Source organism: Oncorhynchus kisutch, unplaced genomic scaffold, assembly GCF_002021735.2.
Source record: "Oncorhynchus kisutch isolate 150728-3 unplaced genomic scaffold, Okis_V2 scaffold3963, whole genome shotgun sequence".
Taxonomy (NCBI): Eukaryota; Metazoa; Chordata; class Actinopteri; order Salmoniformes; family Salmonidae; genus Oncorhynchus; species Oncorhynchus kisutch.
Genome location: NW_022265908.1, coordinates 146,668 through 162,603, shown reverse-complemented (window position 1 = coordinate 162,603; position 15,936 = coordinate 146,668). Strand labels below are relative to the sequence as shown.

At 47.3% G+C, this 15,936-nt stretch overlaps 2 protein-coding genes across 3 annotated transcripts; one reads left to right on the top strand and one right to left on the bottom strand.

The window, feature by feature from the left end:
• Positions 1 to 271: 271 nt before the first annotated feature.
• mrpl46 (mitochondrial ribosomal protein L46) lies at positions 272 to 5,585 on the bottom strand. The gene is made up of 4 exons (XM_031821353.1): positions 5,277 to 5,585; positions 2,124 to 2,334; positions 1,053 to 1,217; positions 272 to 688 (listed from the first exon to the last, which is right to left on the bottom strand). The coding sequence occupies exons 1-4, from the start codon at positions 5,535 to 5,537 to the stop codon at positions 447 to 449; spliced, it is 879 nt and encodes a 292-aa protein (XP_031677213.1). The 5' UTR covers positions 5,538 to 5,585; the 3' UTR covers positions 272 to 446.
• A 233-nt stretch (positions 5,586 to 5,818) lies between these two features.
• On the top strand, positions 5,819 to 15,461 carry LOC116372528 (28S ribosomal protein S11, mitochondrial-like). Of its 2 annotated transcripts, none has more exons than XM_031821349.1 (6): positions 5,819 to 6,013; positions 7,426 to 7,530; positions 9,814 to 9,912; positions 11,579 to 11,708; positions 11,892 to 11,957; positions 15,035 to 15,461. In XM_031821349.1, exons 1-6 carry the CDS (start codon positions 5,928 to 5,930, stop codon positions 15,140 to 15,142), a joined length of 594 nt encoding a protein of 197 aa, XP_031677209.1. In that variant the 5' UTR covers positions 5,819 to 5,927; the 3' UTR covers positions 15,143 to 15,461. The 2 variants fall into 2 exon arrangements, with proteins under 2 accessions (XP_031677209.1, XP_031677210.1); XM_031821350.1 differs by having other exon boundaries at positions 5,838 to 6,013; positions 11,895 to 11,957.
• Positions 15,462 to 15,936: the final 475 nt, after the last annotated feature.

Sequence of the window (15,936 nt, the reverse complement as noted above, 5' to 3'; positions counted from 1 at the left end):
GCAGACCTGTGAAAATTTATATTTGTGTCATTCTCAAAACTTTTGGCCACAACTGTAGAGACACGCTCTGACCAGTCCCTGTCTCACTACTGCCATCTAGTGGACAGGACAATACAGGACAATACACTTTTGACCAGCCTCTCCTGTCTCACTACTGCCATCTAGTGGAGGACTGGAAAATACACTGTCTGCATAGAACAACACACAGGCAAAGAGACTGGCTTTCTATCCTCTGGGATATAGGCCTACAGACAACACTGAATGGTTTATATGTTGGAACAAATGATAAACTTTAATGATGCTCTCTTATACACCAAGTGGACGGGCAGGAGAAAACAACAGTTGCTGTGACAGAAATATGACTTCCAGGACTCAACGAGGACGTTTCTAAAAAAGACATCTGTAACCTCTCAACACATCTTCTCCCTCAGCTCTCATCCGCTCCATCACAGGTTGAGTATGAAGCGGTCAACCTTCTCCAAGTAAGGTGGCTTCAGGTATCCCTGCAGTTCAGTCTTTTTCACCCACAGGAAAGGTTCTTTCTGACTGGCTGAACCTGCAGACAGGAAAGCTTTGAAAAAGAAGACCTTGGCTCCCACGCAGCACTCTGTCTGGACCTCTTTGGGGAATTTGTACCTGTACACTCCACAGGGGGTGTTGCCAAGGAACGTAGCCTTGAAATCAGCTTCTGGAACAAAGAACAAACTTGGCGTTAGAACGGAGTTGTAGAACACAGAATTTAGAGTCTTTACTGATGTACCAGTACAGTGTTCAGGTGAAGGACTCTATCATGATACAGAACTAGAATAGTTAGATATAGAGCCCTGATCAATAATATTGCATAGATCTCCTGCTCAAGCATGTGCCATCTAGATATTTCTGGAATCTTCCAGAGTCCAGCACTAGAGAAGGTGTTGGAAACCTGATGGAAATGTCTGACAGAGGAAACACTGCATCCCCCCAAATTGGCCCCCTAATTCAGAGCACTACTTTTGACCAGGGCCTATAAAGTAGTGCACTAGATAGGGCTCCAGTACCACCACACAGCTGACCTGGCAGGCTGTTGAGGCCTCTCTCTGCTGTCTGTCGGAGAGTCTCCCCTGCCTCCCACTGGGCCTGAGGGAGCAGCCAGATGGTCTCTTTACCGACAGTCTGCTGGACCAGCAGGACCAGGCTGTCTCCTAGACACCTCTCCACTGAGCCCAGCGGTGTCCCACCTACATCTGAAACACAGAGTTACAGGTCAGTTTGACAGTCTGCTGGACCAGCAGGACCAGGCTGTCTCCTAGACACCTCTCCACTGAGCCCAGCGGTGTCCCACCTACATCTGAAACACAGAGTTACAGGTCAGTTTGACAGTCTGCTGGACCAGCAGGACCAGGCTGTCTCCTAGACACCTCTCCACCGAGCCCAGCGGTGTCCCACCTACATCTGAAACACAGAGTTACAGGTCAGTTTGACAGTCTGCTGGACCAGCAGGACCAGGCTGTCTCCTAGACACCTGTCCACTGAGCCCAGCGGTGTCCCACCTACATCTGAAAATGTTGTTACTACGACTGAGCTGTTGTCCCACCCAGCTATCTTGAAATGACCGCATTAACTGTAGGTGTCTATTGATAAGAGCGTCTGCTGAATGACTAACATGTCAATGTTGTTTATGAAGCATTTCACTGTTAGTCTCCACCTGTTGGTCATGAAGCATTTCACTGTTATTCTCCACCTGTTGGTCATGAAGCATGTCACTGTTAGTCTCCACCTGTTGTCTAGGAAGCATTTCACTGTTAGTCTCCACCTGTTGGTCGTGAAGCATGTCACTGTTAGTCTCCACCTGTTGGTCGTGAAGCATGTCACTGTTAGTCTCCACCTGCTGGTCGTGAAGCATGTCACTGTTAGTCTCCACCTGTTGGTCGTGAAGCATGTCACTGTTAGTCTCCACCTGTTGGTCGTGAAGCATGTCACTGTTAGTCTCCACCTGTTGTTCATGAAGCATTTCACTGTTAGTCTCCACCTGTTGTTCAAGAAGCACGTGACCAATAACATGTGATTTCTTCTTTGATTTGTTCCTAATGTTTTGTCTATTCATGCATAGGGAATAGGGAGCCATTAAGGACAACCTCTCTGACTCCTACCTCTGTCTCTGAGAGCAGGTTGGAAGTGTTTGAGTTTCTGTTCCCAGGAGTCCTCCTGGTCCTGAGCGGTGATGGTCTCCTGGCCACCGTAGTCTGCCTCCTCCTCATCTGAATCATAGTTGTCTGCCTGTTTACGAGTCATACGTTCTGAGTCCTCTAAGAGCCTCTGTTCATGATCCGACAGCAAGCTTCTCTCCAGCTCCATCTGGGATTAGGATATCACAGAGACGTCACCCTCTCAAGCCCTAGGATATCACAGAGACGTCACCCTCTCAAGCCCTAGGATATCACAGAGACGTCACCCTCTCAAGCCCTAGGATATCACAGAGACGTCACCCTCTCAAGCCCTAGGATATCACAGAGACGTCACCCTCTCAAGCCCTAGGATATCACAGAGACGTCACCCTCTCAAGCCCTAGGATATCACAGAGACGTCACCCTCTCAAGCCCTAGGATATCTCAGAGATTTCAGTACTGCCGGTAGTCTACCCTCCACCACAGTACTGCCGGTAGTCTACCCTCCACCACAGTACTGCCGGTAGTCTACCCTCCACCACAGTACTGCCGGTAGTCTACCCTCCACTACAGTACTGCCGGTAGTCTACCCTCCACTACAGTACTGCCGGTAGTCTACCCTCCACTACAGTACTGCCGGTAGTCTACCCTCCACTACAGTACTGCCGGTAGTCTACCCTCCACTACAGTACTGCCGGTAGTCTACCCTCCACTACAGTACTGCCGGTAGTCTACCCTCCACTACAGTACTGCCGGTAGTCTACCCTCCACTACAGTACTGCCGGTAGTCTACCCTCCACTACAGTACTGCCGGTAGTCTACCCTCCACTACAGTACTGCCGGTAGTCTACCCTCCACTACAGTACTGCCGGTAGTCTACCCTCCACTACAGTACTGCCGGTAGTCTACCCTCCACTACAGTACTGCCGGTAGTCTACCCTCCACTACAGTACTGCCGGTAGGACAGGTTGAACACGCAGGACAGGTTGAACACACGCAGGACAGGTTGAACACACGCAGGACAGGTTGAACACACGCAGGACAGGTTGAACACACGCAGGACAGGTTGAACACACGCAGGACAGGTTGAACACACGCAGGACAGGTTGAACACACGCAGGACAGGTTGAACACACGCAGGACAGGTTGAACACACGCAGGACACGTAGTATACATTCAATATAATGCAGTTGAAAAACATGTTTTACACCCTGGTTCAGGAGTAACATTTAATTAAAAAACAGTTCTCATGGGCACATAAATCTAAAATAATGTAGACCTATGCAAATGCTTCTAACCAAAAGAGTCACCTATATGCCTACTGGCATTCATTTACTTGTTGGATGGATTTGGATGCGCATTGGTGTCTAGTGATACTGGTGTTTAGTTGTCTAGTGATGTTGGTGTCTAGTGATATTGGTGTCTAGCTGTAGGCTAGTGATATTGGTGTCTAGTGATACTGGTGTTTAGTTGTCTAGTGATGTTGGTGTCTAGTGATGCTGGTGTTTAGTTGTCTAGTGATATTGGTGTCTAGTGATATTGGTGTCTAGCTGTAGGCTAGTTGTCTAGTGATATTGGTGTCTATCTGTAGGCTATTGATATTGGTGTCTAGCTGTAGGCTAGTGATATTGGTATCTAGCTGTAGGCTAGTGATATTAGTGTCTAGCTGTAGGCTAGTGATATTGGTGTCTAGTGATGTTGGTGTCTAGCTGTAGGCTAGTTGTCTAGTGATGTTGGTGTCTAGCTGTAGGCTAGTTGTCTAGTGATGTTGGTGTCTAGCTGTAGGCTAGTTGTCTAGTGATGTTGGTGTCTAGCTGTAGGCTAGTTGTCTAGTGATGTTGGCGTCTAGCTGTAGGCTAGTTGTCTAGTGATGTTGGCGTCTAGCTGTAGGCTAGTTGTCTAGTGATGTTGGCGTCTAGCTGTAGGCTAGTTGTCTAGTGATGTTGGTGTCTAGCTGTAGGCTAGTTGTCTAGTGATGTTGGTGTCTAGCTGTAGGCTAGTTGTCTAGTGATGTTGGTGTCTAGCTGTAGGCTAGTTGTCTAGTGATGTTGGTGTCTAGCTGTAGGCTAGTTGTCTAGTGATGTTGGTGTCTAGCTGTAGGCTAGTTGTCTAGTGATGTTGGTGTCTAGCTGTAGGCTAGTTGTCTAGTGATGTTGGTGTCTAGCTGTAGGCTAGTTGTCTAGTGATGTTGGTGTCTAGCTGTAGGCTAGTTGTCTAGTGATGTTGGTGTCTAGCTGTAGGCTAGTTGTCTAGTGATGTTGGCATCTAGCTGTAGGCTAGTTGTCTAGTGATGTTGGCGTCTAGCTGTAGGCTAGTTGTCTAGTGATGTTGGCGTCTAGCTGTAGGCTAGTTGTCTAGTGATGTTGGTGTCTAGCTGTAGGCTAGTTGTCTAGTGATGTTGGTGTCTAGCTGTAGGCTAGTTGTCTAGTGATGTTGGTGTCTAGCTGTAGGCTAGTTGTCTAGTGATGTTGGTGTCTAGCTGTAGGCTAGTTGTCTAGTGATGTTGGTGTCTAGCTGTAGGCTAGTTGTCTAGTGATGTTGGTGTCTAGCTGTAGGCTAGTGATGTTGGTGTCTAGCTGTAGGCTAGTTGTCTAGTGATGTTGGTGTCTAGCTGTAGGCTAGCTGTCTAGTGATGTTGGTGTCTAGTGATATTGGTGTCTAGTTGTCTAGTGATATTGGTGTCTAGCTGTAGGCTAGTTGTCTAGTGATGTTGGTGTCTAGTTGTCTAGTGATGCTGGTGTCTAAATCATATTTACCATTGCATTTTAAACAAAGAGAAGAATGGTTAAATTAGCATTATTTAGGGCAACACCATAGTTTGTTGCATATTGGGGAGCTAACTCTTCATTCAGAGGAGTTGAGTTGAGTCCCCCCCCCCATCTGTATTCTGAACCCTGTAGCAGAGCAGTGGAGAGCAACAGGGCGCAGGGATTTATTCTAGCCTTACAGTACTGATTCAACTCAATGTCAAAGTCTTGGAAGTTGATTGGTTGAATATGTGTTAGTGCAAGGCTTGAAGCAAAGACCTGCATTGGCCTGCACATCCACTTCAGGACCACGGTCAGCAAACCATCTCTGAGTATTCACTAGTGATTAGTACAGCCATTGACAAATGAACGGAAACACATTTACCTGATGCATGAGCTCAGCGAATTGGTCTTCGATCGGGTTCCGCTCCTGTGATATGACAGGCAGCCTCTGGAGACACACCGCCCCGTACAGCTTCCATGGCGACGCGACGCCTTCCGTTTTACTTCTGGTCTGAGTTGCAGCTCGACAAGCGGAACTGAGAGAAATTTGACGAACTCCTGTATGTTTTAGCCCTGTCCGTCTGACATTTGTAATAAATTGCCATAAAGGGCGATTCGCCATTCTCGAGCAGGGCGCTGCCATCTTGATTCTCCAGTTTCCACCCACAATCCTCTGCGAAGAAGGGAGAGATTATGCTATGGAAAAAGGGGTAGAGGAAATTAAGATAAATGTAGTTTGAAATATAAAATATTTAACATTAAGATCATTCATTGAAACATATATATTTTTAATTGATCTTAGATACATTTAGTGTAGAAATAAAAACGTTTATGCATAAGATTTTAGAACTAAATATTTTCTAATCATTTGTGTTGCTCCCCCACATTATTAATAATGTACTATTCCAGGAAACGCGTCATACTAAATGGCTAATATTGACTTTGTGACTGTGCTATCTATTGGAAACCTCCTCAATGTCACACATGCTCGTTGACTTGTTGGTTTCTAGTAGCTAAATTATATTATCTAATCATGCATAAATTAAATTGTATATTATCTAATTCTGTCAGGAGTGCCTGCCAACAGGTTGCTGGTTCCTTCAATGCAGGAGGCTCAATGTAAGTATCTCGTTTTTTTATACGGAATCCCATGCATGCAATTGACAGCTAGTTAACGTTATTTTACGATGCTAGTTTGAGAACTGGTAGTCTGGTACTTTAAACTCGACAAAGACCTTTACCGATTGAATTATACTGCCAGCTTGCTACACTTCATTCAACCGATCAGCTACCTTAGTTATCTATCTATACTAGGGGGCGGCAGGGTAGCCTAGTGGTTAGAGCGTTGGACTAGTAACCGGAAGATTGCAAGTTCAAATCCCCAAGCTGACAAGGTACAAATCTGTCGTTCTGCCCCTGAACAGGCAGTTAACTCACTGTTCCTAGGCCGTCATTGAAAATAAGAATTTATTCTTAACTGACTTGCCTAGTAAAATAAAAAATAAATAGGAAACAAAACGCAACATGTAACAATTTCAGTTCGTGTGTGTAACAGCCATTGACAAGTGAACAATTTCAGAGTTACAGTTCATATAAGGAAAATAGTCAATTGAAATTAATCATTCCCTAATCTATGGATTTCACATGACTGGGTGGGGCCTTATTTATTTTTTTATAAACTTTTATTTAACTAGGCAAGTCAGAACAAAATCTTATTTACAATGATGGCCTACACTGGCCAAACCCGGACAACGCTGGGCCAATTGTGCGTCTCCCTATGGGAATCCCAATCATGGCCGGTTGTGCAGTGGAATCACCCTCCTATCCCATCCATGTAAGAATGCTGTTCTTTGACTACAGCTCAGTACCTTCCAAACTCATCATTATTAAGCTCAAGGCCCTGGGTCTCAACCCCTCCCAACTGGGTCCTGGACTTTGATGGTCCGCCCCCAGGTGGTGAAGATAGGAAACAACACCTCCACTTCGCTGATCCTCAACACAGGGGCCCCACAAGGGTGGGTGCTCAGCCCCCTCATTACTCCTTGTTCACCCATGACTGCGTGGCCACGCACACCTCCAACTCAAAAAGCTTCTTGATATGCCTGTCAGGTGGATGGATTATCTTGGCAAAGGAGAAATGGTCACTAACAGGGACATAAAAACACATTTGTGTAAATAATTTGAGAGAAATAAGCTTTTTTCTGGGATTGTTTATTTCAGCTCATGAAACCAACACCTTCACATGTGGTGTTTATATTCCTGTTCACTAGATGATCTGGGTAGTTACTGGACTGTCTCAACATGAACCAGTTGATTTGCGGTCTGCAGAGAGTAGTGTGCTGATTGGTTTATTCTCTGTTATAGTTGTGGAACCAGCGGTCTGCAGAGAGCAGTGTGCTGATTGGTTTATTCTCTGTTATAGTTGTGGAACCAGCGGTCTGCAGAGAGCAGTGTGTTGATTGGTTTATTCTCTGTTATAGTTGTAGAACCAGCGGTCTGCAGTGTGCTGATTGGTTTATTCTCTGTTATAGTTGTGGAACCAGCGGTCTGCAGAGAGCAGTGTCCTCCAGTGCTGTCAGGTTGCAAGAGGATGCCAGTGTCTCAGCCACACCTGGGAAAATATCCAAAGACTTCAGGTAACACTAGCTCTCAGACTCTAGGTGGCATTCTGCCTTCTCCCTACAGCTCTGACACTAGGTGGCATTCTCCCTACAGCTCTCAACCATTCTGCCATTCTCCCTACAGCTCTCAGACTCTAGGTGGCATTCTGCCTTCTCCCTACAGCTCTCAGACACTAGGTGGCATTCTCCCTACAGCTCTCAACCATTCTGCCATTCTCACTACAGCTCTCAGCCATTTTGCCTTCTCCCTACAGCTCTGACTCTAGGTGGCATTCTCCCTACAGCTCTCAGACTCTAGGTGGCATTCTCCCTACAGCTCTCAGACTCTAGGTGGCATTCTCCCTACAGCTCTGACTCTAGGTGGCATTCTCTCTACAGCTCTCAGCCATTCTGCCTACAGCTCTCAGCCATTCTCCCTACAGCTCTCAGCCATTCTCCCTACAGCTCAGACTCTAGGTGGCATTCTCCCTACAGCTCTCAGACTCTAGGTGGCATTCTCCCTACAGCTCTGACTCTAGGTAGCATTCTCCCTATAGCTCTCAGACTCTAGGTAGCATTCTCCCTACAGCTCTCAGCCATTCTGCCTACAGCTCTCAGCCATTCTGCCTACAGCTCTCAGCCATTCTGCCTACAGCTCTCAGCCATTCTGCCTACAGCTCTCAGCCATTCTGCCTACAGCTCTCAGCCATTCTGCCTACAGCTCTCAGCCATTCTGCCTACAGCTCTCAGCCATTCTGCCTACAGCTCTCAGCCATTCTGCCTACAGCTCTCAGCCATTCTGCCTACAGCTCTCAGCCATTCTGCCTACAGCTCTCAGCCATTCTGCCTACAGCTCTCAGCCATTCTGCCTACAGCTCTCAGCCATTCTGCCTACAGCTCTCAGCCATTCTGCCTACAGCTCTCAGCCATTCTGCCTACAGCTCTCAGCCATTCTGCCTACAGCTCTCAGCCATTCTGCCTACAGCTCTCAGCCATTCTGCCTACAGCTCTCAGCCATTCTGCCTACAGCTCTCAGCCATTCTGCCTACAGCTCTCAGCCATTCTGCCTACAGCTCTCAGCCATTCTGCCTACAGCTCAGACTCTAGGTGGCATTCTCCCTACAGCTCTCAGACTCTAGGTGGCATTCTCCCTACAGCTCTGACTCTAGGTGGCATTCTCCCTACAGCTCTGACTCTAGGTAGCATTCTCCCTATAGCTCTCAGACTCTAGGTAGCATTCTCCCTACAGCTCTCAGCCATTCTGCCTCCAGCCATTCTGCCTCCAGCTCTCAGCCATTCTGCCTACAGCTCTCAGCCATTCTGCCTACAGCTCTCAGCCATTCGCTTCGCTCACAACTGGCTCATGTGAGCTACAATCCCAACTCTGTGTCATCAGCGAGAAACAATCCTTCAAAATAAAACAATAGTCCATTTTGCCCAGATCCATCCAGCAAAACTATAATTCAGCTCCACTTCCTGAGTTTCATTGACACACAGGTGTACAGAGCATGCTAGATAGCTAATTAACACAGGTAGTTCCGTAAACAAGCAATGAACCATGGAGATATGGCCTTGTGGGAACACTAACCCTATAAAGATGTGTTGTAATTTTAACCTTTTAGTAAAAAAAAAAAAAGATTTCTCTCTGATTTGAAAGATAAGGTCCATATGCCTCCAAAACCGTACTGCAAGCGATGCCTGTTAATGTTCAGAAATCTGACAGACCTCTCCCCATCTTTACAACCATTGAATCTATATGTTTTGACCATGACAGTTTACACTCTAAGGCAACACCAAGTAATTTATTCTCCTCAACGTGTTTACCAGTTGAGGTATAGTTATGGTGCTGGAGGAGATGGCTGCCGTTTTACAGGCTCCTAACCAACTGGGCTATTTATTTCATTCACATTGTTTGTAACTTATTGTGTACATAATGTTGCTGCTACCATCTCTTGGAGATCTGGACAGCGATTACTCACCTCGAACTGGACGCAGAGTTTTTTTATTTAATCAGGCCGAAGGAAAGGATATACTGCTTTGTCAAGACTAGGCCCAAATCCCCATCATCAGCGTGAAGAAAAGGGGGGGGAGGGCGGGGTGCATTCTAAGAATTCGTAGACGAGTAGGTAAACCACGACTCCCCTCCGTATTATTGGCCAACGTGCTCATTGGAAAACAAACTGGCCCATCTACGATTTAAGACTCCTACTAACGGGACATTAACTAGTAATATGTTTCACCGAGACGTGTCGACAACAGTCTTTGCTCAATATTGTCACGTTTCCAACAGTTTGCCCATGTTTCTTCCTCCTCTCTAAGTCACCTCCCCCCGATGCCTGGCCAGGACAGTGTGCTGAGATGGGCTGGGAAGAAGTACGAGGAGTTGCCAATAGCACATATCAAAGCCACATATAACAAGTAAGCCGACAGACAGTGATGTGAATAACTGATATATTAATGTCTCCCTCTAGTACACATGTCCAGCTGACAGACAGTGATGTGAATAACTGATATATTAATGTCTCCCTCTAGTACACATGTCCAGCTGACAGACAGTGATGTGAATAACTGATATATTAATGTCTCCCTCTAGTACACATGTCCAGCTGACAGACAGTGATGTGAATAACTGATATATTAATGTCTCCCTCTAGTACACATGTCCAGCTGACAGACAGTGATGTGAATAACTGATATATTAATGTCTCCCTCTAGTACACATGTCCAGCTGACAGACAGTGATGTGAATAACTGATATATTAATGTCTCCCTCTAGTACACATGTCCAGCTGACAGACAGTGATGTGAATAACTGATATATTAATGTCTCCCTCTAGTACACATGTCCAGCTGACAGACAGTGATGTGAATAACTGATATATTAATGTCTCCCTCTAGTACACATGTCCAGCTGACAGACAGTGATGTGAATAACTGATATATTAATGTCTCCCTCTAGTACACATGTCCAGCTGACAGACAGTGATGTGAATAACTGATATATTAATGTCTCCCTCTAGTACACATGTCCAGCCGACAGACAGTGATGTGAATAACTGATATATTAATGTCTCCCTCTAGTACACATGTCCAGCTGACAGACAGTGATGTGAATAACTGATATATTAATGTCTCCCTCTAGTACACATGTCCAGCTGACAGACAGTGATGTGAATAACTGATATATTAATGTCTCCCTCTAGTACACATGTCCAGCTGACAGACAGTGATGTGAATAACTGATATATTAATGTCTCCCTCTAGTACACATGTCCAGCTGACAGACAGTGATGTGAATAACTGATATATTAATGTCTCCCTCTAGTACACATGTCCAGTTGACAGACAGTGATGTGAATAACTGATATATTAATGTCTCCCTCTAGTACACATGTCCAGCCGACAGACAGTGATGTGAATAACTGATATATTAATGTCTCCCTCTAGTACACATGTCCAGCTGACAGACAGTGATGTGAATAACTGATATATTAATGTCTCCCTCTAGTACACATGTCCAGCTGACAGACAGTGATGTGAATAACTGATATATTAATGTCTCCCTCTAGTACACATGTCCAGCTGACAGACAGTGATGTGAATAACTGATATATTAATGTCTCCCTCTAGTACACATGTCCAGCTGACAGACAGTGATGTGAATAACTGATATATTAATGTCTCCCTCTAGTACACATGTCCAGCTGACAGACAGTGATGTGAATAACTGATATATTAATGTCTCCCTCTAGTACACATGTCCAGCTGACAGACAGTGATGTGAATAACTGATATATTAATGTCTCCCTCTAGTACACATGTCCAGTTGACAGACAGTGATGTGAATAACTGATATATTAATGTCTCCCTCTAGTACACATGTCCAGCCGACAGACAGTGATGTGAATAACTGATATATTAATGTCTCCCTCTAGTACACATGTCCAGCTGACAGACAGTGATGTGAATAACTGATATATTTGAATGTCCAGCTGACAGACAGTGATGTGAATAACTGATATATTTGAATGTCCAGCTGACAGACTGTGATGTGAACAGCTGATATATTAATGACTCCCTCCAGTACACATGTCCAGGTGACAGACTGTGAGGGCCAGTTCATGGTCAGAACATCGTGTGGAACCGAGGGGTTCAAGAACGTCAAGAAGTCCACTCCCATCGCTGCTCAGACAGCAGGCATCTCAGCTGCAGCGGTAAGATGAGACCACATGGAAAATATAGATCATGTAGACGTATAGTTAAGTTGTAGTCTGGCTGCTACAGACAAGAACACTGACATCTGTTCTCCACTAGATGGCACTAGAGCCTAAAACAAACTGGCAAAAAGATGAATTTGTGTTTCCTGATGAATGGTCCTGTATTCTTCTTCTGGGCAGAAGGCCTCAGCGGTGGGGGTGACGTTTGTCCGCGTGTTGGTGAAAGGTCTGGGTCCTGGACGCTTGGTGAGAACCTTTTTGATGAAATGCAGAATTCATACCGTAGAGAAAGTGTTCACATGATGCATCTCCCCCACTCTGAAGTTATCCCAGCAGTTTGCCAGCAGCAGACCACCCTGTATACCACTGCTGGCTTTAACCAGCAGCAGACCACCCTGTATCCCACTGCTGGCTTTAACCAGCAGCAGACCACCCTGTATCCCACTGCTGGCTTTAACCAGCAGCAGACCACCCTGTATCCCACTGCTGGCTTTAACCAGCAGCAGACCACCCTGTATCCCACTGCTGGCTTTAACCAGCAGCAGACCACCCTGCATCCCACTGTGTTAACCAGCAGACCACCCTGTATCCCACTATGTTAACCAGCAGCAGACCACCCTGCATCCCACTGGCTTTAACCAGCAGCAGACCACCCTGCATCCCACTATGTTAACCAGCAGCAGACCACCCTGCATCCCACTATGTTAACCAGCAGCAGACCACCCTGTATCCCACTATGTTAACCAGCAGAAGGCCACCCTGCATCCCACTGGCTTTAACCAGCAGCAGACCACCCTGCATCCCACTATGTTAACCAGCAGCAGACCACCCTGCATCCCACTATGTTAACCAGCAGCAGACCACCCTGTATCCCACTGTGTTAACCAACAGCAGACCACCCTGCATCCCACTGCTGGCTTTAACCAGCAGCAGACCACCCTGTATCCCACTGTGTTAACCAGCAGCAGACCACCCTCTATCCCACTGCTGGCTTTAACCAGCAGCAGACCACCCTGTATCCCACTGCTGGCTTTAACCAGCAGCAGACCACCCTGTATCCCACTGCTGGCTTTAACCAGCAGCAGACCACCCTGTATCCCACTGTTGGCTTTAACCAGCAGCAGACCACCCTGCATCCCACTGTTGGCTTTAACCAGCAGCAGACCACCCTGCATCCCACTGCTGGCTTTAACCAGCAGCAGACCACCCTGCATCCCACTGCTGGCTTTAACCAGCAGCAGACCACCCTGTATCCCACTGTGTTAACCAGCAGCAGACCACCCTGTATCCCACTGTGTTAACCAGCAGCAGACCACCCTGCATCCCACTGCTGGCTTTAACCAGCAGCAGACCACCCTGTATCCCACTGTGTTAACCAGCAGCAGACCACCCTGTATCCCACTGCTGGCTTTAACCAGCAGCAGACCACCCTGTATCCCACTGTTGGCTTTAACCAGCAGCAGACCACCCTGCATCCCACTGTTGGCTTTAACCAGCAGCAGACCACCCTGCATCCCACTGCTGGCTTTAACCAGCAGCAGACCACCCTGTATCCCACTGCTGGCTTTAACCAGCAGCAGACCACCCTGCATCCCACTGTGTTAACCAGCAGACCACCCTGTATCCCACTATGTTAACCAGCAGCAGACCACCCTGCATCCCACTGACTTTAACCAGCAGCAGACCACCCTGCATCCCACTATGTTAACCAGCAGCAGACCACCCTGCATCCCACTATGTTAACCAGCAGCAGACCACCCTGCATCCCACTGCTGGCTTTAACCAGCAGCAGACCACCCTGTATCCCACTGTGTTAACCAGCAGCAGACCACCCTGTATCCCACTGCTGGCTTTAACCAGCAGCAGACCACCCTGTATCCCACTGCTGGCTTTAACCAGCAGCAGACCACCCTGCATCCCACTGTTGGCTTTAACCAGCAGCAGACCACCCTGCATCCCACTGCTGGCTTTAACCAGCAGCAGACCACCCTGCATCCCACTGCTGGCTTTAACCAGCAGCAGACCACCCTGCATCCCACTGCTGGCTTTAACCAGCAGCAGACCACCCTGTATCCCACTGTGTTAACCAGCAGCAGACCACCCTGTATCCCACTGCTGGCTTTAACCAGCAGCAGACCACCCTGCATCCCACTGTTGGCTTTAACCAGCAGCAGACCACCCTGCATCCCACTGCTGGCTTTAACCAGCAGCAGACCACCCTGCATCCCACTGCTGGCTTTAACCAGCAGCAGACCACCCTGCATCCCACTATGTTAACCAGCAGCAGACCACCCTGCATCCCACTATGTTAACCAGCAGCAGACCACCCTGCATCCCACTGTTAACCAGCAGCAGACCACCCTGTATCCCACTATGTTAATCAGCAGCAGACCACCCTGTATCCCACTATGTTAATCAGCAGCAGACCACCCTGCATCCCACTATGTTAACCAGCAGCATACCACCCTGTATCCCACTATGTTAACCAGCAGCAAACCAGCAGCAGATCACCCTGCATCCCACTGTTAACCAGCAGCAGACCACCCTGTATCCCACTATGTTAACCAGCAGCAGACCACCCTGCATCCCACTATGTTAGGCAGCAGCAGACCACCCTGCATCCCACTATGTTAACCAGCAGCAGACCACCCTGCATCCCACTATGTTAACCAGCAGCAGACCACCCTGCATCCCACTGCTGGCTTTAACCAGCAGCAGACCACCCTGCATCCCACTGCTGGCTTTAACCAGCAGCAGACCACCCTGTATCCCACTATGTTAACCAGCAGCAGACCACCCTGCATCCCACTATGTTAACCAGCAGCAGACCACCCTGCATCCCACTATGTTAACCAGCAGCAGACCACCCTGTATCCCACTATGTTAACCAGCAGCAGACCACCCTGCATCCCACTATGTTAACCAGCAGCAGACCACCCTGTATCTCACTGTGTTAACCAGCAGCAGACCACCCTGTATCTCACTGTGTTAACCAGCAGCAGACCACCCTGTATCCCACTATGTTAACCAGCAGCAGACCACCCTGCATCCCACTGCTGCCTTGTTTCTGAAGGTTGGTCCTGGTCAGTCCCTGGATGGGAGACCAGATGCTGCTGGAAGTGGTGTTGGAGGGCCAGTAGGAGTCACTTTTTCCTCTGGTCTAAAACAATTTCCCAATACCCCAGGTCATTGCTTTAAATTTGAATGTGTTCTCAGTCAATTTACCTGGTTAATTAAACATCTGGTTTTGAATCTGTCAGAATCTTGTAGAGATGAGGAAAATACATTTGACTCGGTTCTGATGCATTTCTCTCTGTGTGCAGTCTGCCATCAAGGGTCTGACCATGGGAGGATTGGAGGTTGTGTCCATCACAGACAACACCCCCGTACCACACAATGGTTGTCGCCCTCGCAAGGCTAGAAGAATATGAACAGGACCGTACCATCATGGACTGCAGGGGTCCAGCAATCTGTCTTGTAACATGCTTAATGTTTTTGTTATATGAAGACAATTTTTTACTGGTATTTAAGCATTTTGGAAAATACCTGTACATGCAGAAATGTTTAAAACATTCAGGGCCTGTTTCCCAGACACCGATTCATCCCTGAACTGAAAAACAAGTTCAATGTAGAATCTGCAGTCCAGGACTTAATCTGTGTCTGGGGGAACTGGCCCTGAATGCATGTACCAGCACATCTAGTAACAGATAAATGATTAATCGATGTTTATTAAATCCATATACACCCAAACCCCTGTATAACATGTGTTGTAAATACAAGGCTTCTATCAGGAGAGAACCTGGTCAGATCAGTCCAGCCAGGAGAGAACCTGGTCAGATCAGTCCAGCCAGGAGAGAACCTGGTCAGATCAGTCCAGCCAGGAGAGAACCTGGTCAGATCAGTCCAGCCAGGAGAGAACCTGGTCAGATCAGTCCAGCCAGGAGAGAACCTGGTCAGATCAGTCCAGCAGGTTTGTCACTATAACTAACATGAGGTGAACAACCAAAACATGCAGTTTTACAGAAACTCTGTTCATCAACTAGTCAAACGTTACAGACCATGCTGACTCCCTGGTTCCATCAAGGTGTTCTGCTATGAGGAGTCAAACAGAACATCTCTCCTACTGTACAGTAGGTAACAGAACATCTCTGCTACTGTAGTCTAGTGTCTGTGAGCTGCAGGTAACAGATCATCTCTGCTACTGTAGCCTAGTGTCTGTACAGTA

What these genes read in the sequence shown, in the direction of transcription:
- mrpl46 (XM_031821353.1), bottom strand. Translation starts at nt 5,537, where the DNA reads ATGGCAGCGCCCTGCTCGAGAATGGCGAATCGCCCTTTATGGCAATTT. An exon ending in TCGCTGAGCTCATGCATCAG is followed by an intron (nt 2,335 to 5,276) that starts GTAAATGTGTTT and finishes TCCTAATCCCAG; the next exon opens with ATGGAGCTGGAGAGAAGCTT. An exon ending in TCTCAGAGACAGAGGTAGGA is followed by an intron (nt 1,218 to 2,123) that starts GTCAGAGAGGTT and finishes TTTCAGATGTAG; the next exon opens with GTGGGACACCGCTGGGCTCA.
- LOC116372528 (XM_031821349.1), top strand. Translation starts at nt 5,928, where the DNA reads ATGCATAAATTAAATTGTATATTATCTAATTCTGTCAGGAGTGCCTGC. An exon ending in TTCAATGCAGGAGGCTCAAT is followed by an intron (nt 6,014 to 7,425) that starts GTAAGTATCTCG and finishes TCTCTGTTATAG; the next exon opens with TTGTGGAACCAGCGGTCTGC. An exon ending in AAAATATCCAAAGACTTCAG is followed by an intron (nt 7,531 to 9,813) that starts GTAACACTAGCT and finishes CTCCTCTCTAAG; the next exon opens with TCACCTCCCCCCGATGCCTG.